Source organism: Micromys minutus (assembly GCF_963924665.1).
Source record: "Micromys minutus genome assembly, chromosome: 10".
Taxonomy (NCBI): domain Eukaryota; kingdom Metazoa; phylum Chordata; class Mammalia; order Rodentia; family Muridae; genus Micromys; species Micromys minutus.
Genome location: NC_137979.1, coordinates 51,124,688 through 51,149,379, shown reverse-complemented (window position 1 = coordinate 51,149,379; position 24,692 = coordinate 51,124,688). Strand labels below are relative to the sequence as shown.

At 38.3% G+C, this 24,692-nt stretch overlaps 1 protein-coding gene across 1 annotated transcript in view; it reads right to left on the bottom strand.

Annotated features, from left to right (window-relative positions):
• Positions 1 to 24,692, bottom strand: part of EFCAB3 (EF-hand calcium binding domain 3) — a gene marked incomplete at both ends in the record, with an annotated part of 388,991 nt that overhangs the window by 179,007 nt on the left and 185,292 nt on the right. The window contains 17 exons of the mRNA XM_080922461.1: positions 4,950 to 5,054; positions 6,275 to 6,328; positions 7,135 to 7,239; positions 7,887 to 7,937; positions 8,689 to 8,793; positions 9,720 to 9,773; positions 10,491 to 10,595; positions 11,953 to 12,006; positions 14,798 to 14,902; positions 15,954 to 16,007; positions 16,851 to 16,955; positions 17,584 to 17,637; positions 19,472 to 19,573; positions 20,976 to 21,080; positions 22,327 to 22,380; positions 23,801 to 23,905; positions 24,383 to 24,436. Coding sequence (XP_080778587.1) covers positions 4,950 to 5,054; positions 6,275 to 6,328; positions 7,135 to 7,239; positions 7,887 to 7,937; positions 8,689 to 8,793; positions 9,720 to 9,773; positions 10,491 to 10,595; positions 11,953 to 12,006; positions 14,798 to 14,902; positions 15,954 to 16,007; positions 16,851 to 16,955; positions 17,584 to 17,637; positions 19,472 to 19,573; positions 20,976 to 21,080; positions 22,327 to 22,380; positions 23,801 to 23,905; positions 24,383 to 24,436 — 1,371 coding nt within the window. The remainder of the gene's footprint in view (positions 1 to 4,949; positions 5,055 to 6,274; positions 6,329 to 7,134; positions 7,240 to 7,886; positions 7,938 to 8,688; positions 8,794 to 9,719; positions 9,774 to 10,490; positions 10,596 to 11,952; positions 12,007 to 14,797; positions 14,903 to 15,953; positions 16,008 to 16,850; positions 16,956 to 17,583; positions 17,638 to 19,471; positions 19,574 to 20,975; positions 21,081 to 22,326; positions 22,381 to 23,800; positions 23,906 to 24,382; positions 24,437 to 24,692) is intronic.

Sequence of the window (24,692 nt, the reverse complement as noted above, 5' to 3'; positions counted from 1 at the left end):
CTGGATTGCTGGATTGCTGCATTTTTTGGATTGCTGGATTGTTGGATTGCTGGATTGCTGGTTGGAGATATTCCAACAATGAAGTTTGGACTTGCCCCAAGGAACTTGATGCCTCTAATCATCAGGCAGTAGTATAAAAAGGTCCTTGAACCATTTCTCCTCTAACTTTTCTCTCCTACCTAGTGCTGGGGGAGGGGGATGGAAGGGAATGGGGTGGAATAAGGTTTGGAAGGGTGATAGATAATAGAACCCAATAAAGCAGCCCATTGTCAGGAGCCATAATGGGACAAGCTAATAGCTAGCAGGTGATCATCCTGAGATGGCTGCCTCAGATTATTATACAATCTGTGGCTGATTTGCTCTTATTAAGCAAGGCTGTAAGGGGTTCATTTTAGGAATGATTCTTGTTATTAATATGATTTTTCTGCTATTATGAAATATTATTAAGTAATAGCACACCATTTGGAGCGATCTCTGAAGATCTACAAAGATGCACTGTCTTGTAGTGATGCTATATAGACGAAGAGATGACTTCTTAAGTCTTAATAGTGATCCTATAAGAATTTCTAAAATTATAACTGATCAAGCTCTTTTATAGTGGGATTGCCATTATATTCTTTTCTGATAGTCAAAACTGCACTGAGAACTCTGCCAGTCTACCAAGTGTCACCAGTTAATTGCTCTTAGATCATAACCAGACCTTCTCCTATTGAGAGCACATTCCTAGAGTTTGTAAAACAATTAACCAAAGGTTATAAAAAGAGAACTAAAGATTTATTATAGGTGCTAGAACAGAGGATAAAATATCGATTGGCTTTATCTATACAAAACTTCACTAATAACTTACAGTTTTAAACCTTCAGTGAACCTGTGGAGCTGAGATAAGTGATGGATGTTTAGCCAGGTAATTACTCCTAATCAATATGCATGTAAACATTCTCTGTTGTAAACTTCTATTTCAATTTATGGTTTGATTTTTGTGTGAACTTGTGATGAACTTTTCAACTTGTGATCATGCATTCTGAAAGATGTTTAAGTACTGGGGACAAAGAGATGAGAGATAGGAGGAACTTTTTTCCCTTAGAAAGAGTTTTTTTCCTTGCTAGAACTTTTCCCCCTTTCTCTGCTTAGGATCTTTCCACTTTTTCTCTTAGATAGCTTTCATAGGAAACTTTTTACAACTTAGTAATAAACACTGTAATCGATTTTCTAAGAGTCTCATTTGCTTCCTGCGACTTCTGACTAGCAGGCTGAAAGATAGAGACAGGCAGAACTTGCTGAAACAGAACATTTACTTAATCCCCTGCTGTTAGGCTACAGGTGTCAGTTGCCTAAACTGACAGCCTTTTACCCTCAACCAGAAGTCTTTACCCTCAGAAAGAACAAGAAACTTCTTAGGACTTTTTAGAAGTTATCATCAACTTTTTCAGTACAGTTAGAGAGCTAGAGAGTCCTGCGACCCTCAGACTTTAAAGGCATCACCTCCTCTGTGCTCTCCACCACTGCCATCTCTGGGCTGGGAGGCTTCCAGCAGCCCATGAAAGTACTGCTACCAAAGTTACATGAAGAGAAAAACTAAGGAACATTATGGTGTGGAACTACAGCTAAAGGAAAAAAATAGGATAATTTGGGATTATTATCAACCAGCCACCTCCACAGCCAGCCAAGGGGCCCAGCAACAGCAGGAAAAATCATCACTAGCAACTGAGAAGTGAGACATTCCTACTGCTGCATGTTCTCCCATTATGGATGCCCTGATAAAAGGCCCCACTCCTTCTCTCCCCTCCCTCTTTTTCCTCTACTGCACCCTCTGCCCCCTTCCTGAATGCCTCCCACGTGAGACCTGTTGCATGGTATGACTTTATGGATCACTGCACATAAATCTAACATTTGGTACCATGACTCAATTATGATATCCCAGTCAGTGCTTGTGCACTCCGCTGTGGGGTGAGGCCATAACATTTGGGTCACCCGACACTTTGTTATCACAGCCTGTCTGAGCTCTTAACACAAAAAGGCTTACAAACCCTCCCTCCCTCCAAGGTTCATTCTCTCCATGTAGCACTAATAGAAGACTCTATACTTACTTTCCAACCATGCCAAGCTCTCAGTATCTCAAATCTTCTTCCCTGACCAAACACTGACCACTTCCTATCTCATCCTTACACTGAAACCTCAGAGGAACTACTGTCCCATCTCTCATACATGCAGCAGGGCACATTGACACAGGCCATCTATATCTGGTATGTAGATGGCAGCTCCTTTATATGTACAGGATCCTGAAGAGCTGGTTATGTCATGGAGTCAGACACTGAGGTGGTTGAGGCCCAGGCTCTCCCTGCCTACACCACTAATCAACAGGATGAACTAATAGTTCTTACTCATGCCTTTCAACTGTCATAGGAACAATCACTAATCATCTACACAGACTCTATGCCTTTCATATCCACGTTCCATGCTGCCATCTGTAAGGAGCATAGGTTACTTACAACAACAGGAGAATTAATAACAAATGTAGACCAAATTATGGTCATGCTAAAACCCTCCCATCTCCCCACAGCTATTGGAATTGTCTACTTTGGTTCCCACCAGACCAACAATTCCATCATTTCTAAGGGAAATAACCAGGATGACAAGGCAGCTAGAGCTGTGGCTCTTGGAGGTCCAGTCTGACACTACAACCCATATCCCTCCTGTTACCCTACACTCATCAAATTATGTTCTATCTACACCAGCTCTTTCATTCTAATGGCTAAGCCTTATCTCCCTTTGTTAAAGCCCACCTCTGTGGACTTTCATTTCTTAAGATTGATTACTTCCCCTTGTGAAATCTGCTAGATATTAGACCCCAACTCCAGCTATCATACCCCCCCTTCTACCTACCATGCTGGAGGCTTCCTCCCTGGGACTGACTGACAACTTGACTTTACCCGCATGCCCCAAGTCAAACGTGTCAGGTACCTCCTGGTCTCAGTATGGGTAGGGGCATTCCCCACCACCAACGAAAGGATTCAGACAGTCTCTGATCTCCTCTTTAGTGAAACTGTAACTTAATTTGGGATCCAAACTTCCCTCTAGTCAGACAATAATCCTAAATTCACCCCCAAGTTTTCCAAACCTTATCTAAAGCATTTAACACCTCTTGCTGTTTTCATATCCCATACTGCCCCAGTCCTCAAGAAAGAACAGACTAACTGTTCTTTTAAAAAACACCCTTGTCAAACTGTCACAGAAACTTCACCTCAACATCTTACTCCTTGAGCTCATGTAAGGATGAGCAGATCTGACTCCTGGTCTTTCACCCAAACCCTCTCCCCTCCCTCATCACCTTCTCACCTCCTTACTCTGTCATCTCTGCTCCCTCCTATGGATTCATTGTCCACTGTCTGCCATGGCCACACACTAACTCCTGTCTAGTCCTTATCAACGTTGACATCAGATCCTTCTTTCCACTCTGGGCTATCATCCCTCACCCCTTTCCTATAAATGACAGAGTTCCTTTAAAGCGATTCTTGTGACCCGCTAAGCTTGAGGGGTCCCCTCATTGGATTTACCTATCTCACCTCAAGCTCTTTACCCCCTCACCCAACCTCAGAATAAGTTCTCTTCTTAGATATCAGCACCAGCAGGACCCTGCTCCCTTTAGCCTCAGAGGACACTGAGACCAACCACTGTGTCCCCAGTGCCAGAAGAATGAAGCTTCACTCCAACAGAAGTGCTTCACACTCCTGCATCAGATATGAATTTTTTTCCTCTCCCATTTGTTTGCTTCAATCCAGGCTAGCCCTTACATTTCGAGATCCCAATATCAAGAAAACCCCCACTCACAACAGATAGTATCTCTGAATAGGGATGGAAAATTGCTCTATAGCCAGATGCCAGGAGTCCATTAAGTCCTGTCAACCCTTTATCTACCTTTCCTTCTGCATATTGTGACCTTTTTGTCTGCTTCCTCTTTGATCAGATACAAAACTACTATAAAGAATGACCAGGCAGATATGGAGGCTTCCTTCCTATACTGGTCTTACCAATTATGTTTGGCAATACAGAGAAAAATTACTTTCTCTATCTACAATGCAAGACCCCCCTTCTTCCATATCTGGGCATATGGAATCCCAGGTGGAAATTGGGCATTGTTGGTAAACTCTATCACCACTACAACCCTGGACTCCCAATAAGCATGATTAGTATCTGGAGAAAATACCCAACCTCTACAGATAGGGAAAGTAGAAGAGATAATTAAGCTCTCCTCCAAGGTCATTGCTCCTTTGACACCCTCCCTCATAAATAATACAACCTGGCATTTCATCTCCTGCTTCAGATTCTGACCTTGGCCTATTGGCTCCTTAATGTCACCCAACCTGGCCACTTTGGAGATTTCTGGCTGTCTGTGGATCCTGGGACTAATTTTTAATTGCCATTTACAGTTTCTCCAGGGACCCTGTCAAATAACCTCACTTTGCCTTTCACCAACTGCTCTGACTCTGGTGTTGCCATGACTCCTGACCTTTTTTTAATATCACCCTCTTTGACATGGCAAACTGTTGTAAGGCATCTGGGCCACGTTCCATAGAGGCATTAAGCTCCCCAGACTACAACAAAACCATAACTCTCAATACCTCATCTCTGCCCCAGTGCCCTACAGCCCGTAACATTGCAATTCTTTGTGGTACTGGAACTCACTATGTAGGCTAGGCTAGCCTCAAATTCATAGAGATCTGCCTATCTCAGCCTCCTGAGTGCTGGGATTAAAGGCATTTATCAATTCTTATAGAAAACAACAGATAATGCTGATTTTATTTAATTATAACAAAGATCCACATTTTACTCTTACCTTACTATTAGCTTCTGCAATTTTTCTAATATGTATCTGTCACCAATTATATTAAAAAGAGATTGGATGTAACACAAAGTTAAGAAGGTGTCCTGGGGCTATCTGTAGCACTTACAGTCCACAGGTAGGTCTTTAGACAGCTTTGTAAATTCCTCTTCACCCAGTTTGATTCCCAGACTTTTCAGGATATTGTCCAGGTTGTTTACATGAATCTTTCCCTCTTAGAAAACATGGGAATAAAAAAAAGGTGTATTTTACCAATATCTTCACATGTAAACTCATCATTAGCATCTTTATCAACTAAAGTTGTTTTAAATGGCACCAACTAACTAAGTAGAAATCATTTCTAAGAATTCCATTTTCTGTACATGCTTTTATTTATTTATTTTTTCTTCAGTGCTGTGACTTGGACCCAGGGCCTCATGCACGCTAAGCTCTACCTCTACCCCACAGCTTTTCTTTATAGCTTTGAGGTAATATTTGTCAAAGAGAATCCTGAATAACTGCGGAGCAGAAATGAGAACGGAAATTGCTACATTCTGTACGGCTTTCTACTGAGGTCTACTGAGGCAAAGAGTGTTTGCATGGGGCTGTCTGGCTGCTTCCTAGGGCCGTGGGACAGACATCTTAGAAGCATAATATGCTTGTCCCATTCCTATAGATTCCTTTACAGTTCCATGGTATATTCTGCATGAAAATCACAAGTGAAGTGATTTCAGGTTCATGACGGGTGTAAGCCCTCACAGTCCTTTAGAAGATCTCAAGATTTAGTGGCTTAGTATTGTAATAAAACTCTTGACATATGCTTCTAGTAACTATGCTTCCCTAATCAAATTCTAAGTAACACAATAACCATAAATTTCACTAAAATAAAATGTATTGTATGCCTTGAAACTCCAAAGAGACTTGTCAAAGTACACTTAGAAAGTCAATTAAAAAAAACCTAAATTTTGTCACAGTTATACCATGAGGAGGACTGAAGAAAAAGTAAAACATAATATACTAGATGCTATAGGCCGCTCTAAGACAGCAGTTCTCAGCCCATGGGTTCTGACCCCTCTGGGAGTGATGACCCTTTCATGGGGTCGCATATCAGATACTTACATTACAATTCATAACTGTAGCAAATTAGCAACAAGAATAATCTTATGGTTGGGGGTCACCACAGCATGAGGAACTGTACTAAAGGGTTGCAGCATTGGGAAGATTGGGAGCCACTGCTTTAAGATAAAATATATGCTGTTGGTTGTAAGGTAGCGAGAAATAGAGTCTTTTAGTTTTTATGATTATTGTGTTCATGATATATGTGTCTTAGTGTATGTTAGTGTAAAGAAAGTGTGTTAGTGTAAAGAAACAAGGTGTTATACTAAACCAAAGATTCACAATTACTGATTTAATGAATGGTGAACGTCAGATATATCTTTTAATAGAATTGCTTACCATTGAAGGACTTCACACCTTTTAGCAGCCTATTGTAATATATCTTCCCAACATCTGAAGAAAACCGTAAAACCATAGTTCATTTAATGTGAAACTAACTTTACATCCTAAAAGTAGCATAATACAAATGATCTAAGAATCAACAATTTAAAGAGTTATCTTGGGCTGGTGAGACGGCTCAGCTGATAAAAGTGTTTGCTCTTTTGAGCCTGGCAACTCGAATTCTAACTCAGCACCGATGTAGAGAGCTGACTTCATAAGTTTATCCTAAGCCTCCACACACTTCCATAGCATATACACCAACACACAATAATCATAAAGATTAAAAGAATTGTCTCTACTCTGTATGCTGTTTAATTTGAGACAGTGAAGTTGTGGAGTAGAAACCTTCCTCATTGGGGTGAGCCTCTCTACTCTAGCACCTGAAGGACTCCATATGTTGCATTTTTTTTTTTTAAGAGCATTTGTATATTTTCTTCTCCTTTGTTCTTTTCTCATTTCATGATGTAAAAAAAATTAGTGGCCAAAAGATAACATGCTTTGTGGTTGATGTCATCTTTTGTCTCAAGGCTTCTTGCACTTAGAATAATATGAAGTCTCAAGGACAACTGGGCAAGATTATCTATAATAATACCTCCCTGCCCTTCCTCCCTCCCTCTTTCTTTTTTCTTGTTTCTCTCTCTCCCCCTCCCTTGCTCCTTCCCATCCTCCCTTCTTTCTTTCCTTTTCTGTCTTTCCTTCCTTAATTTCCTTCCTTTTTCTTTTTGTATTTTTAGAGGAAAATAACAGAAACAGAGTTAGAGAGGTTTACACAGACACACAAACAAAAACAAACAAAACAAAGCTTCGTGATGGCTCACCATCAACAGGCAGTGTCTTCAGCAGCCTTTCCTGTTCCTTCTCTGAGAGTTCAATCCCTAGGTTCTTCAGGACGTTTTTCAAGTCAATAGAATCGACCTTGTCTCCTTTCAAAGAGGGAGTTGAGGGCACATGAACATTAAATATTGTGTTCAAATAGCTTTAATAGTGAACTATCATGAGTTGTAAAACTTTGTCAAGTTGAAGAATCAATTGCAGAGTCACTGGGTACATTTCATGGTATTTACTGGCTTTACATAAATTAGAGATGCTTTGTTTTTGTGTTTGTTCGCTTTACCAACACTAGGAAAGGTAACTTTTAGAATAAAAGCTGATGAATGAACAAAGATAGCATTGATTCTTACAAGTTGCTCTTCAGAACTATCCGTGTGGTGAGAGTTATTTGCTTCTTTCAGTGAAAATGATGTTTTCATCACTTCTATGTTTTATTTACTATACCATATTCAATAAGGTTTTAGACTGTTTTTAGCTTTGTGAAGTAAGGCACATTAATGAAAACTGACAGTATTTTATTCTAGGACAAAACACTTTATCATCTGAAGTTAGTTCAAGGGGAATAAGATGTGTTTATCTCATTTGAAACATTTTAATTTTATATGATTCTAGAAATCCCACAGAAAAAAAATGAGGCGCCACTGATTAGAATTCCTAAATAATTTCTCTTCTTTTTAGTGACCTTGGATTTAAATAAATTTAACGTGAGTATTTACACTGTGAGAAGGTCCTTCCTCACCTGTAAAAGATTTCAACTTTTTCATCAATGTATCTAGAGGAATCTTCTTAACTGAAATAAAGCATGAGAATGAAGATGATAAACTGTCATTTATCATTTGCAAAGGCTCTCCCCTAAGGACTTTATATATTTATTTAATAAATACACTGGTGGGGTATGAAGAGATGGATCAGTGGCTCAGGGCCCTTACTGTTCTTCTAAAGGACCCAGGTTTGATCAGCACCCAAATGTCTGTTACTCCAGTTCCAGGAGACCCAATGCCCACTTCTGGTCTTTATGGGTAGTTTCTTCATGTGGTATTCAGACATACATTCAAACAAAATAGTCATACACATAAAATAATACATTTTTTTTAAAAAGGGCTATGTAGACAACATTTCCTGTTACCTTATCAAATTTCATTGTTTTAATGAATATCATGAAGAAAATCGTAAAAGTACAAAGGTTCCATTTCAGTAATATAAATTTTATTCACAGTTCTAATATCCCAGCCTCACGTGCATTAGGAAGTACTCTTATCTCAAAATCCTGTATTTTGCTATTCAATGTGTAGAAGACTGTCTACTACTGTTCATATTAGGAGAGGAGATTTAAAATGCCACACATTCAAACATAGACTTCAACACTAATTTTGATAACTGTTTGCTCACATGCTTTCCCCATATGTATAAGTTTCTGATTACATCATATGAGGCCACCATTCCTAGAGCCCCCTAACCTAGGACTTTTATTGTTAAGGTCTTTCTTTTCTTAAAAAATATATTCTCCCAGCATAAGTAGGACACTTGAAAGCTCCACTTACCACCAAGAGGGAGACTCTGCATCAGATCCTTAAATTCGCTGTCCTTGAGTTTGATTCCTAAGTTATCCATCACAGTTCGCAGATTGCTGGTACTGACCATCCCACCTGAGGAAAGAGAGACCCATGGAAAAGGGTACAAAGCTTCCAAGCCAGTTTCCTACACCCTTTGGAGATATTTGCCCTGCCGCAAACTCACAAGTTGTGCCAATACTCAGAAAGATTGCATATAAATTCTTCTGGGAAGGAGAGAGAGGTCAGGCATTTTCTAACGCCTACTCATAGACTCTCTTCAGTTTTCTACTAATATTAGTAATGTGTAAAATATACAACTCCATATTTTACTTATATTAACATTATTTTAAAGTGTCCCATTTTACTTGTAAACATTTAGAAGCTTTAGATAGTGAAGGTGTTAAATTCAGTGATAAACTGTGGCTTGGGATTGTAAGCCGAAGAAACTCTCTCCTCCCTAACGTTGTTTTCCATCAGGATGCTTTATCACAGCTGCAGAGACGAAAGCCAGAAGCATGGATATTATGATTTTCTTCAGAAGACAGCACTATATGAAGTAATGTGTTGTAATAACCAGCCAAATTTAATCATTTATCCTTTAAAGCACCAGGTACATGATAAATATGTGCCATTTCATTGTAATGAAAATAAATTCTGAGGACATTCCAGTTCTGGAGGAAACTGTTTCCTGTGTCTGAACAATGTCTAGGGTTGATTTTAGATGGCTGAACCCCAAGTCTAGTTTCTGTTTTCTTCTGACTCCATCTGCTACTAATGTTTTTGAATTGCCCTTTTCTCTGAAAATGTAAAATCCTGTTCTATTTCTTTTGTTCAAAAAAAAAAAAAAAAAAAAAAAAAGGAATCAAAATCTTGAGAAAGTGGGGTCTTTTTCCTCAGGTCTGGGATAGAGGCTCAGCAGCTACAGTTAAGGTCGTAGCATAAATAGGAACACATGTTTACATTTGGGTATAAATGAGCTCTGGTGGCACAGACTTTCTCCAAAACTTGGTGTCGCTCACCTTGCAAAGACTTCAAGTTCTCTAGCAACCTGCTTCGATAGATTGTTCCATCTTCTGCAAGAAATACAGGATTCAAGTTACAGAAGTGTGGCTGATCATTAGCATTTGCTCAGGAAAACAGACATTTAGGATCTTCTCTAGAGATCTCCTTTCTTATAAAAAATGTCAGAGCTAATATGATTGTAAAGGCACTTGCTTCGAGTCTTTAAACTCAAGTCCAATCCCCTGGATCCACATAGTGGAAGGAGAAAACCTGTTTCTACAAGTTGTACATGACCTCTGCACATGTACGGTGGCACAGGCACACCCACACACATAATGTTCATTATACTTAAGCATGTGTGTGTGCACACAATAAATAAGTGAATAAAATGTGAGAGAAAATTGGGGAAATTGAGTAGTCAGTTTCTGTAACACACACACACACACACACACACACACACACACACAAACACACATACACACAAACACACCTCTTTTACTCTCCTCCAGCCCTGCATTTGCCTACTTCTAAACTATTCTTTTCTCTTTCCATGAATCCTGTGTGATTTTCATTTTCCCCTTGGTATAATCAACAGAATAAAGAGAAATATCCAGATCTATAACAGAAGACTAGATGTGTAGAGGGAATTCTTGTCAAGGTACATGGAAAACCTAATTTTTTAAATAGTTTCTGAGATGGTCTTTCTACCTAGTGCTATGAAATGAGGATAGTTTTGTCACAGAGAAATCCAAAGACCTTTTGATTATACTAATATTTAAGATGCTTACCATCAAATGGCAGATTGTCCATCAGTTTGGAGAATTCTTGATCTTTGTATTCTAGTCCCATGTTTTCCACAACACTTTTTACCTCATCAATACCAATTTTTTCTCCTTAATAATAAAGAGTAAAATAGTGACACACATGGAATTTTCTCACAATCATAAATAATTAAACTATACAATATAAGTATAGGGTGGGGCTATCCATGACCACTAAGTATCTAGAAAGAACATCCTTCAAAGAAACATGATTGGTTTGTAGATGCCATCAAGAGAAGAGAGGTTACTCTTAATGCTGGTCATAAGAACCTGCCAGTAGGATACACTGAGAACATAAGTTGACCCCAGCTGCCACTGTGAAATCCATCCCCATGTTTGCTTTATTTCATTTAGGCTTCCTGAGATCAATGACTGAGACCAATAGTGGATATGCCAAAGAAACCCATTTCTGTAAGTGGGGCTGACGTTGCTGGAGGATTGCTGCTAACCCTGCCAGTCCTTCTGAGAACTTTCCCATCCAAACACTAAGCAGGGTTGACCCAACTTAGCTTCTGACATCAAGTAACATCAGCTGCGTAAGTTCGAGGCCATATGCACAGAGTAGTCTAAGAACTCTGGTAAGATGCTTCTATCCAAACCTCTCTCTCTCTCATTGCTCCACCTGGAACCAGACTTCACAGCTTCTAGCCTTTCCCAGATGTCTCTCCTTACATGAACATTTCCCTTCATCATGCCTTTTGTATACTCAGTTCCATCTTGGTGTGTGCTTCTTAAAGAACGTGCACTACCAATGGCACCCAGCGTGGCAAGGATGAGCAGGTATCGAATATTTCTCCATGTAACTAGAAGGTTTTTCCTAAGCCTATGAATGTGTACTAGAGCCCTTTTTTTCTTTTAAAGAATCATTTCCTTTTATTGTTGAATTTGGTTGTATTATAGTAAGGAAAATAAAATGAATTATTAGAAAACACCCTAAAGATGGGTGTGGTGTTGCACACCTTTGACCTCAGTACTAAGGAGACAGAGGCAGTGAGATCTCTGTGAGTTCAAGGCCAACCTGATCTACAAAGTGAGTTCCAGGACAAAACAGAGAAAAACTTGTCTGGAAACAAACAAAAACAGAAACAGACAAAATGAACAAAACTAATAAGAAAACCATTAGAAAACATTCCAATTTCTGGACACTAGATTACAAATACCAAACAGGTGTTATAGAATTAGCGTAGTAGTAAAGACATGAAGGAAATCATGTTGGGTCTAGAGACATGGTTCCTGTAAAAGATCTGAATTTGGTTCCTAACTGCCTGTCATTTCAGCTCCAGAGATGCAGCATCCTCCTCTGACATCGTGGGCACCTGCATACATGTGTCATGTACTTACACAGCCACGTATACACATATAAGTAAAAATACTTGAAAATTTTTACTATAGGAACTGGGATCCTATATTTAAATCAACTGTCACTCACCTGTAAAGGTTTTTGCTTCATCCATCACCTTTACTAGATCAACTCTTTCATTAGCTGGGAAAAGAGGTTTAAAGGAGAAATACAATCAATGTGGTAAGTTCAGAAGCCATATGAGGAGGATAGACAGTGGGAAAACTTGCCCATAAATTTCTAGTACACCTCGAAATGGGCAGTGTCTTACTGAAGATTGACTTGGGTCCCCAGGTCTTTGTTGTTCTCTATGAATTTTAGGAGTGCCTCTTATATCTCTGTGAAAAACTGAAATTGAGTACATTGAGTGTAGATTGCTTTAAGTTACACGAGCACTATGATAGTATTAATTCTTCCCACCTATACATTGAAATTACTTCGGTCTGTGGGTGGCTTCCTATCTGGGGTTAGGAGGTGCTCATTGGTGTCTCACAGGGAATAGTCATGCAACCTGAGAGCTAAATATCTTTTTTCCTTATACATTTAGCAGTATTTAAATATTTAAAGTATTTTAAAGTAGCAATGGAAAATAAACTGATACACTCAACCTCTTTACTTTTTTGGTTGTTTTTTTTGGGGGGGTCATATTTTCTATTTCTTGATGATTCAGAATTGATAGATTATCTAGCAATGAATAAATTGTCATTTTCTAGGCTGCCCACTTCAATGCTGCATGCCTCTTCACTTGCTCTCTTCCTAAGCCTTTGAGCATCTGTGCTCTCAGCTGTAAGGTTCTTTAATTTTTGTATTTTTGAGTAGTTTTATTCATAGTCTAGACAAAGGTTTGCTAATTTCATTTCTATTTTTTTAAATCTTAGTTTGGTTGGCATTTTTTATTGTTTTCCTAGCCTTTTGCTTATTTCTATTTCAATCTTTTTTTTTCACGTAATATACATTCCTTTGTTACAAATTAAAAATAAAATAAAAATTGCAACATCCTAAAAGGTTTTTTTTTATCTTTCTTGGTAATACAAATTTCTATGAAGTTTGTCTTGCTACCGTAAGAAATTAAAGAAAACATTAAATATTTAGAAACGTTCAACATCAAAGCTTTCAATCTAACTGCATGTTGTAACCCCCAAAAAAGCTACCGACTGCTTTTTTTCTACCTTCTTTTTTCTTCTACAAAGGATCTCACCAGCGATACAAAATTCTGTACAGTTTAAACACTGAAATTAATGTTGAGCTGCGCTTAAATTTCACATTCTTAGCAAAATAGTTGCCTGAGCACATACATTCCACACAGAGCAGCCATTTATTCTTCATCCCATCATCTTCCTCCTCCTCCTCTCCATTCCCCCATTTCCTGGTTCATTCTTCTGTTTTGAGCCTGTTGACCTACCAGGGTCCTTCTTGGCTGTTTCACCTTTGCCCTTGGCATGGTACGCAGCGGTATTCTTTACACTCTTCTCCTTTAGTTTAGCTGCTTTCTGCTCATGTGGTGGTTTATCTTTGGCAGACTGTTCAGACCACACGTCACCCAGTTTCTTTGCAGTATCTCCCATAGACGGGCCTGGGTCCACACGTTTGATCTTTGCAAGATCTTCAGAGCAAAACAGGAAGAAAGCAGACGGTGGTCTTTTTTTGGAACATTGGGATCTTCTCTCTTTCCTTTCTTATCTCTTTTCTCCCGGTCATAACGATCCTAGTTGCTCTTGGCCAGATCTTCAAACTTGGATTTTTTTTTTCTTTGCAGACATGGTCTTCCATCTCTCAGAGCATTTCTCCCAGAATGCATGGAAGTTGACTGAGGAGTTGGCGAGCTTCTTGTGCTCCTTTCGGCAGGTCTGCAGGAAGAAGGCATTCGAGGACCTTACACGCTATGGCTTGTTGGGGTCTCTCTTGCCCATGCTGACTGCTGCTGGCACGGGCTCTTCCCTCAGAGCTGAACAGAGGTACCTCCTTCCCTAAGCTCAGGTGTGAACTCTCTACTTCAGCTTTTACTGTCTTACCTTCTGGCTTTAGTTTGCGTTGTCTTTTCTAGTCCCCTGAGGTATACCACTCGGATGTCTTTTTGAGATCTCTGTAGATGTCAGTTTTTTACTCTGAGGTTCCCCTTTAGAACTGTTTTTTGCTGTACCTCATAAGTTTGGGGCTTTTATGTTCATTTAAAAAAGGTTTTGTTTTATATATTTTTCCCTTAACGTCTGACACAGTTACCCTTGTTCTTTGGCTTCCCTATGCATAAAATCCTCTACCCACCATTCTTTCTCTTTTGGTCTCTCTAAGTTTTTCAGCTCAATTGAGTCAAATGGTTGGGTTTATTTATTCACTCTTATAGTCTTTCTTTTGATTGTGGGATTTAGTCCATTCATACTTCTTAGATCTCTATTTGATTTTTGGAACAGAAACAAACAAACAAACAAAAAACCCAAAAAACAAAAACTTTGACAGTGGGTAAAATCTCTTAAGTGACATGGGTAAGATTTAAAAGAAATTAATTTCTAGATATTTTATGTATGTGTTTTGTTGCTTTAAATAGAATATTATCATCTCTAGCTAGAGAGAATGACTTGAAATTTTAAATTTTAATCTTGTACAAAAGCCCATGAACCAAAATGGCATATCTAAAACTCAGTGAATTTAATGGACTTCTCTTGTTTTGTTTCCTAGTTTCAAAAGCACACAAAAATAAAATCTTATTTAATTTTCTTACTTAAGTAGTTAGAGGGATTTTTTTTCCAGTTGATACTTAAAAAAAAAAACAAAAAAAAAAAAAAAACAAAAAACAAAAAAAAAAGTTTTTTTGTAATGTTAGGGTTCCCTAAGATTTTGAACATTTATCTTAACACCAACTCGGTCTAGATTTTAAAATTCTTAGTTGTAGGGTTTAAAACCTACTCCAGGGACAGACCGAGCTAGCTAATGGGCATACCGTCCACGGGCAGGCTCCCCATCAGCTCCACCACTTCCTGATTAGTAAGTTTGATGCCCAGGTTCTCCAGGAAAGAGCCCAGGCTTTTGACATCAACTTTTCCTCCTGAAGGGGAAAAAAGACACAAAGGAAACAAGAGTAAATGAAAGATGAAAATCATGTTTGTGGTTTTAGTGGCTGTGTACTTTAAGAAAATATTTAAAAAATCTGTACACCTTGCATTTTTGTATTGTTATTACTATTTAATACAAAAATCCTCTATAATTTCTCAATAAAACAGAGAAGGTCAAGAGTCATAAGGTAGGGGCTAGAGAAATGGCTCAGCAGTTAAATGTACACTGACTGTTCTTCCAGAGGTCCTGAGTTCAAATCTCAGCAACCACATGGTGGCTTATAACCATCTGTAATGGGATCCCATGCTCTCTTTTGGTCTGTCTGGAGACAGTTACAGAGTACTCATATAAATGAAAAATAAAATAAATCTTTAAAAAAAGACAGGAAGTGGATCTTTGCACTTTAACGACTAAGCAAACTGCAAGATGGTGGCACATCCCTTTAATCTTAGCACTTGGGAGGCAGAGGCAGGTGGATCTCTGAGTTCTAGGCCAGCCTGGTCTACAGAGCAAGTTCCAGGACGACCAGAGCCATACAAAGAAACGTTGTCTCAAAAAAGAAAAAGAGTCATAAAGCCAGTGCAACCTGTGTTTAAAAACATTTCCTTGGGGGTTGGGGAAAAAACAACATTTACGTGGTGACAAACCTATCAGAACAAAGGAGGTCTTTAGAGAACTCTGGCTGAATGGCACTGGACCAGAGTCAGCTCATTGACCCATGATTTCCAGTTCTTGTAGTCAATATCAAAAAGTACTTATCCCATTGCCAGATTCCCAGATTGTTTTTGTCTATTAATGAATAACACCCCTAAAACTAGCAAAAGGAGTGTGTTCTTTCACTATTTTACTCCACGTATTTAGGCAACGAAGCTTTTGTTACCTATTTTTTTTATCTTTTAAAATTTTTATGTTTTACTTTTGGTAATAAACGTGTGAAGAGTCTAAGTCTGATGTTTTCTTCAAAGAGGTGAGAAACAACAGCAGAAATACGGCGTAAAGCCTGAGGATTTCAGACAGATGCGTTAGTCTGAGCTATGACTCACCTTTGAGAAACTTCACAGCCTTCATTACTCTGTTCCAATACACCATCCCATTATCTGCGTGGAAACAAGATCGTTCTGTGTGAGCCTTCGGCATCACTCAAGAGCACAGCGAGAGAAGAATAGGATGTTAAAACAGAACAGACTGAAAACAGACCCCGTCACCCATCCTGAGGAACAGGGCATTTAAAGAGACTGAAACCCAAAAAGGAAGGAAAAATAGAAAGTAGAAAGGGAAGTCAGTCAACAGAAGACTAAATATGGCAGGTTTAAGGATCTTCAGGAGGAGAATAAAATGTAAGCAACAGTGCTAACAAGCTACGGGGATCAGGGAGAAGACAAGCGCAGGGACGCCTAGGGAGAAGGAAAGTGAAAATGGCTAGAGATAGACAGAAGATTTTCAAACTATGTGGAAACACTTTCCAGATTCTATATATGAATCGGTTAATATTCCAGATAAAGTGGCTTACTAATTCTCTCTCTCTCTTTTTTTTTTTTTACATTTTTTTTGGCAGTGCTGGGAATTGAACCTATGGCCTCATGGGAGCCAGCTAAGCACTCTATCGAAGGAGGCTATGGTCCCCTTAGCCCTTGGAGGAATAAAAAATATAAAACTGGTGGGAGACAGAAATAGGAGCAGAAACAGGGAAACAGTTCCCTCCCTGTCTTACACTGTTACATATGTTACATCCGTTGCTGCCCCTGTTCACAGGAAAGGGCTGAGCTGTCACATCTCTAATTTTTCCCTGTAGACTGCTGCCTTAGTCTTTGTCTCATTTTCTACAAGGTACACCTTTTCAATGGTACAGACCTTCTAGACACTGCATTCTAAAATTTGCTTTTCCCTCCCAGGCTTGTTAAATTACAGTCCAGAAACTACAGTGGCTTTTTAAGTCTTACCGTCCACCGGCAGCATTCTCAGTAGCTTCTTATACTCCGGATCAATAAACTCAATCCCCATCTTCCTTAGCAGATTCCTCAGATTGCGGACATCAATCTTTTCCCCTAAAAGTCAGTCATAGTGACAGGTGGACACGTTAGCTATCTCCAAGTTTAGGCTGAGTAACAGAAGCAGAGCACAGTCCTTCCACGCTGCTCTGGATGGGAGGAAATTTGGGATGTTTACATGTTCCTTGAGTAATCATTTATACAGGCTCTTTTTAGATTCTAGAAAAACTAAATTCAGTTTATTACTGTAAAAATCAATGCATACTGTGGCTAGTATAAATAATCCTCTAAGAATGCATTTTATGTGTTCATTAATGTTTTAGGTGTGGACAGTGTTAACTGAATCATATAAAACTTCCAAGTGCCCTTTATTGAGCCTGCATCTTTCCCAGGGAGAGTAGGAGATCAGGTTCTATAGAATGTGGGATTTCTTACTAAGACGTGGTCCTATGAGTATTTTATTTGTACTGTTTTGGCCATATTTTGCCAAAATTATGTAATCTGAGATCTTTTTCCTACTGAATCTAATTTCAGAGCAGTGTGGAAAAACAACAGAACAATACAAATCGCTATACTGTTGTAACACTACACAGGGTGGAAAGACAACAGAACAATACAAATGGTTATACTGTTGTAACACTATGATGTTACAAACAGAAGGGTTTGGTAGGAACTCATCACTGACCTGTGAAAGCGTTTGCTTCATTTATTATAGTTCTTACATCGATTTTCCTGTTAACTGCAAGACAAGTCATCAGAATACATATCAGAAACGAGCGAGATTTATACTAATTATCACAGCACTCCTCTTTTTCATTAGTATAAAACAAAAACGGCTTTATTTCCACCATGAAGCTCCATTGACAGTGTAGCTTTGACAGATTGGAACGTTTAGCCACAAAAGAGCGCTATGGGGAGGAGATGCATTCTGTTTTAAGTTGCTCTTAAGCTCTTTAATCTTAGGTAGCCTGATCACAGGGACAACATCTTAATGAAAGTTTATGCTACATTTCAATACTTTATGAAAATTTCTATTCATATACAGTTGGCTCATATTCACAATCTATGCAATGTTATAATTAAATCATATGGACTTTCCCAATGCTTTGAATTATACATAGAAGTTACTAATGTCACATATTAGTGGCACACTACCTACTATCTACCTACCATTTACATGGTTGTAAAAGGCAAAATTTTAAATATAAGTTATGTCTATACAATTTTACTCATGTGTGGTATTCGCAAGAGATCAAAATAAATATAAATAATCGGTACAATTGAGAATTTAATTTAGGGAAGTAATTCTGTCTCTGTGATGTGTTGTAATGTCTCTTTAAACCTGGTAAAACTAAATTAATGTACATATACATGTATAAGAATGTATATATAATTTTCCAGATGTTGGAAAAGAGGGTCTCACTAAAAATGCTGATGAGTCTTACTTATATCTTGATTAATGACAAGGAACCAAATAGGTGGTGTACTATTACTTCCTGGAAACTCTGTCTCTGTTTTACATTGACTGGAGGAAATAGTCTCTGCAAATTTGAAGCCATTTGCAGAGGTCTGATCCTTATCCCCACAGGCAGGTCTTTGTTCCTCTACCATTTTCATTTATCTTTGAACTGCTCACATCTCAGCACACTTTCCTGTGCACCATCCCTGCTCACTTTCTTTTTCGTTTTGCCTCATCTTGGCCCTTTCTAGTGATTCCTCAGTCAGATATGGAATTCGCAGCAAAAGAACTCACTCTCTTGATGTGAGAAGGATTTGCTCTTACTTTAGGTGTGTGTGTGTGTGTGTGTGTGTGTGTGTGCGCGCGCGCGGGCACGTGCCAAAGGACAACCATAGTTGTGATTCCTCAGATGCTGTCAACCTTGATTTTTGAGACAAATGTCTTTGTCTGGACTAAAGCTCACTAAAGTTAGACCAGGCTAGCTGTCTAGGGAGCCCAAGGTACAAGGCAGTCTATTCTACCTCTCCAGTGTGGGAATTAAGAGTGTATGCTGTAATACTTAACTTTTTAATTTAAAAATGTGTATGCCTGTTACCCGTGGAGGTCAGAAAGAGCACTGGGACTGGAGTTGCAGATGATCGTGAGCCACCATGTGAATGCTGGGAATCGAACCCAGGTCCATCTCTCCAACTCCAATATTCAGCTTTTAAATGTGAGTTCTGGAGACCAAACTCAAGTCCTCATGCTTGTGTGCTTGTGTGACAGGTTCTTCACCTACTGAGCTGTCATCCCACTTTAAGTTTTGAGTTCTTCTCACTTTTTTTTAATAGCTTGATGTCCATAAGCATTTTGAAGTTTCACATACTTAATCACACAAGGTTAGCGTATGATAATGCTAACAGCAATGCTAGAATTGATATAATTTAGTCCTTACAAAATGTTATTAATTAGGTATTCTTATATGCTTTTATATAGACAAAGAAAGTAGGGCACAGAAAGAACACTAAGATAATACAAGCATTAAACAGAAGAGCCAGAATTCAAATCAGGCAGCCTGGCTCTGGAGTCTGTTTTAACCGCTTTGCCACGCTGACACAAAATGGTAGATGCTTACCAGGAACTGGCAGGCTTTGTTTTAGATCCTTAAGTTCTGTACCTGAGATGTCCATCTCTATGTTCTTCAGAAACATGTCCACTTTATCAGTCTTGATTTTCCCTTCTTAACAAGAGATACAGGTAAAAGCAAAAGACGGTAACTTTAAAATGGGCCAAATGCAGATGACCCCGTTCTTTGTCATTTGAATAATAGGATGATTGTTAATTGAACTTTCAGATCAATTGAACTGGATGTCAATTATATTTTAAAAGTTGTAAATATTTAGATTTCATTTGGGATTCTGATAAACTTTTAAGAATTTACCAAGGAATGGGGAAATTTTCTCTACCATTCAAAGTTAAGATATAAAATTAAATGCAGTTAACTTATTGGTACTTCTAGGTTCCTAGAGGAGACAAATCCATAGAAAATGGAACAGAGGCAACCAGGGGCTGGAGGAAGGAAGAAATACTAGTGATTGCCTAATAGGTGCAGAGTTTCTGTCCATAACGACAAAAGGTTCTGAAGATGAGTAGCAGACATGTCTGCACAGCACCACAAATGTACCTCATGTTGCTGGTTTGTGCATCTAAAATGGTAAACTGTGCTGTGTGTATTTAACCCAGTAAGAATGGCAGATTACAGGGCGTTCTCCAGGAGATTTAATGACAAAGATGAAGCACTGTGCCCCCCAGGGTGTGGTATGTATCTGAATGTCCAGGAAAGCAAACCACTAAGCCTTCTTGTCTGTTTACTTTTACATCACAGTGTTCTTACCTTTAAGGGTCTTTAAACCCTCCATCAGCCTCTTCTGATAAGTCGTTCTATCAGCTGTAAGAACAAACAATTCGGGCCAAGGAGAAATCAATTATTATGACAGTATTTTACAAATCACCTCAGAAGTATGTCTTTAAACTGAGTTTTTGTTTTCTTTCTATTTAAATCGATGCTCAGGAACATTTTATGACATAGCATTTTGAAAAAGTTGAGCATTTTCTTTTTCTCTCTGGCATGTGTTCAGCAGACTTTTTGCTGCTGTGAGATTAACCTGAGAAAATCGACTTAATGGAAGAAAGATTTATTTTGATTCATGGTTTCGGGGGTTTAGATGATGGTCGGCCGATCTGCTGTTTCTGGAACCGATGACTGAGAAGGCCACAGTGGGAATGCATGACATGGCTGAGATGCTCTCCTCAGAGTTGAACAGGACAGAGTGTTTATACAAAAGCACACAAGCCTAAGTGTCCCAAAACATTACACTGAGGGCTTTTAATAGCAGAACTATAGATACTTTATGCTGCTGGTTCTTATGTACAGGGGTGTCTTATTCACCGAAACTTGTTTATTACTCTAAAGGCATTATCAATCCATGGCTGAAACCCACTAGTTACCAGAGTTACCCCCCACCTGGCCCTGCCAGATGCAACAGAAAAAGCCTGTCTCCAGATACTGCCAATGTCTGCTCAATATGAAAACTGTCCCCTCTGGAAAAATCACAGTTGTGTCTGTTTTAAACACTTACCATCAGCTTGTAATTTTTCCATCAGCCTCAAGAATTCCTTATCTGTAAGTTCTATCCCCATGTCTTCTACAACATCTTCTAAATCATCCATATCAATAACCTCTCCTATAAATGATAAGAATAAACAAATTTAAGAATTTTAAAAATTACTTAAATATTTTCAGCATTGTTCTCAGTTACTGTATCGAGAACAAAACTTCAATATAAACACAGGCAAAAAGCATCTTCTCATAATCATGGGGAAATTGTGATGCAGTGTCTGCTGATGTATGGAATAAAACATCACTATAGACCAGAATATTTTAGATGCTCTACATTAATAAATTAGCTAGTAAAATTTATGTTAGCCTTTTTCATTTTGTAATATCCCTATCCTTAATTGAAGCTTTGCTTAATTTATTAATCCTAAGTCATTTAACCTCAGTATTTAAAGATGTTATGGAGAAATAATTAGGAGAAAAGGGGGCTTGTTAAAAAGAAGCAATCAGTCATACAGATACAGTTGAGGATGCTTGCAGCTAACCATCGGACTGAACACAGGGACCCCAATGAAGGAGCTAGAGAAAGGACTGAAGGAGTTGAAAGGGCCTGCAACCTCATGGGAAGAACAACATTATCAACCAACCAAACCCACCACAGCTCCCAGGGGCTAAAACACCTGAGCACATATGGAAAGACCCATGGCTCCAGATGCATATGTAACAATGAATAGCATTGTCTTACATCAATAGGAGAAGAGGCCTTTGATCCAGTGAAGGTGTGTTTTCCCAGTGTAGGGGAATGCCAAAGCACTGAGGTGGAGAGGGTGGTTGGGAGAGGAAGCACCTTCATGGAAACAAGTGGAGGAGGAGGAGGGGTAGGAGCAGGGTTGGGGGAGGGGATAACATTTGAAATGTGAATACAGAGAATATCCAATAAAAACAAAGGAGGCAATCAAAGTTTGCATAGAGAAGCTGGCTAGTGATACAGCTCAGTGGTTAAAGGATTTGCTGCTCTTGCAGAGGACCTAGGTTTGATTCCTGGCATTTACCATAGTGGCTCACAATTATCTATAACTCTGGTTCCAGGAGATCTGATACCCCCTTTAAAGGCCTGCATGGGTGGCAGGAATTACTATGGTGTGCAGACATACATATAGGTTAAGCATTCATACACATACTTTTCTTTGCACAAAATAGTAATTGAAACACAGAAAATCCATTTTCCAATTCTAGGAAATTAGAGATATACCACTCATTGATAAAAGAGAAAATATCTGAATAATGGTGGTAACTATGATACATGCATCGTAAATGTAATTCAGTAGGCTTGTGTATATTCCCAGGTTCATTCTGAGTGCTTCACTACTTACCTCTAACGGCCTTTACTGTGTCTAACAGATTATTGAGACTAATCTTCCCATCAGCTATTAGAAAAGACGAAATCAATTAGATGGCATATTTTTTAAGTACATTGCATGCTTATTTATAACTTCAGCCAAAATCTAATCTTTTTGTTATATTTTTCAAGTCTTACATATAATTTATAATTAATAGAATTGGTCAAATCTTTCAGCAGAATAAGATCATCAGCCTCCTGGCTTATACAGCCTTTCATATTTTGCCTTAGAAAGCATGTAAAATTTGACTTACACTAGCCATAACGTCCCATCAGTGGTCATTACAAAAGGGAAAATTTCATCTTTTGGTTAAAATCCTTCTCCCTTGTATTGTATATTACCTTGCCTTTCTGGATACTTATTTTTATATACCCGAGAGAACTAATAAGACATTTTACTGTTCTCCATATAGTTCCTTATTAAAATTTTTTGTAATTTGGGTTGAAGAGATGGCTCAGTGGAGCACTGAGGAAGAGCAGAAAACCGACTGCCTTTCCAGAGGTCCTGAGTTCAGTTCCTAGCAATCAACCATCTGTGATGGGATCTGATGCATCTGAAGAGAGCAACAGCGTACTCCCATGCGTAAAATAAGTAAGTAAATAAATAAATAAATAAATAAATAAATAAATAAGTCTTTTAAAAAGGTTTATATAAAAAAGAAAAATGTTTAAAAATATTTGATAATTCATTTATATAATAATTTGCTTTGGAGATATGGTGAGACACTGCTGGTATCTACAGATCAGTCAGAAATAACAGTCTCTAACTTGGTCACTCTTTTTTACATGACCAACCACCTCAGACTCAGCCCTTCCTAAGCCTTAGGATGTGAACTGTGTCAATCTAAGGCCAAGGCTTAGATGGGGAGCAATGAAATAATTAATAGAACAATGGAATTGAGAAAATAGAAGTTGGTTCTTTGAAAAGATCAATAAAATTGGCAAATTTTTAGTCAACACCATAAAAATAGAAAAGACTGCTTTGTAACACTTGTTCTAAAGACAGTACTGTTCCAATACCAAAACCAGACAAAGCTAGAACAATGAGGAAATCTCCCTGTTCAACACAAAGACAAACATTTTCAGTAAAATACTTATAAACCTCATTTAAGAACACATAAAAAGATCATTTACCATGATCATGCTGCCTTAATTCCAGAGATAAAGACATGGTTCAATATATGCCAACCAATAAAAAGAATCCATCACACAGCTGAATATGAGGCTATGGACCAGATGGTCACTCACAAGCACCAGAAAAGGCTTTTGAGAAAACTTTACATCCATATATATATATATATATATATATATATATATATATATATATAAACCTGAATATACAAGGGACAGAGGGAACAAATCCCAACATAGTGAAACATATGACAGATACTTGGAGATAATCTTTTGAATTAAAAAAAATATTGGGATGTTACATATTTAGCACCCACCTTTAACTATAAGGTTATCTCTTAGATTTTTCAATTCTTTTTCTGTGAGCTCAAGTCCCATGTTTCTAAGAACTTTGTCCAGGTCACTGAAATTAACCATCCCTCCTTAGAAAAAAGAAAATGAGACAGTTAAATGGTTTCAGTGCATTCAAGATCCAACTGCCCCTACATCTTTTTAAATAGATGTCATTACCTAAAAAGTACAGTGGGAAACAATGATGTGACATTAGAATAATTATGAATAGAACTTGTTTCATTAAATGTTGACGAGAAGAAAAAGAGACTGTATAAAAATGGACAGCTTTTAAACTAAGGCAGAAGCAATTTATCTCGATTTCAGAGTCAGTAGAGGCTACTTTTGCTCATGAAAGATAAGATTATTTGACACCAAATTATAAAATAATTCTCTGCTACATCAAAATTTTCAAATGACTTCTTCCCTTCTGGTAACGTTTGGGAAAACTCCAGGTTATATGCAGGAATGCAAATAAGGCTATTTTCTAATAAAACCAATTTGTAAGGAAGTATAGGTATTAGTAAGTGTCTAATACAGATATGGGAATTTAATATTTAAGTCATTACCTTTATGTGACTTTAGAGAATTCAGCACTTTATTCTGATATACCTTTCCAGAAGCTATGAGGAAAAATAAATTCATGATAGATGACAATCATGTAGATAACATGTCTCATGACACTCTAACAACTGCTTTCACATTTACTCTAAAATGAAAGTTGGAATGTCAAATTCTGGGAAAGTGACAAATCTCTGTGAGCTTTGTCATTAAGATGTTATTGTGCATTAGGGCTGCTCCCAAGCTTTAGCACTATGGCTGCCTTTACTGCCATCAACGTGGCCATCCACAGCATCCCAGTCATTAACGCTCATCAGT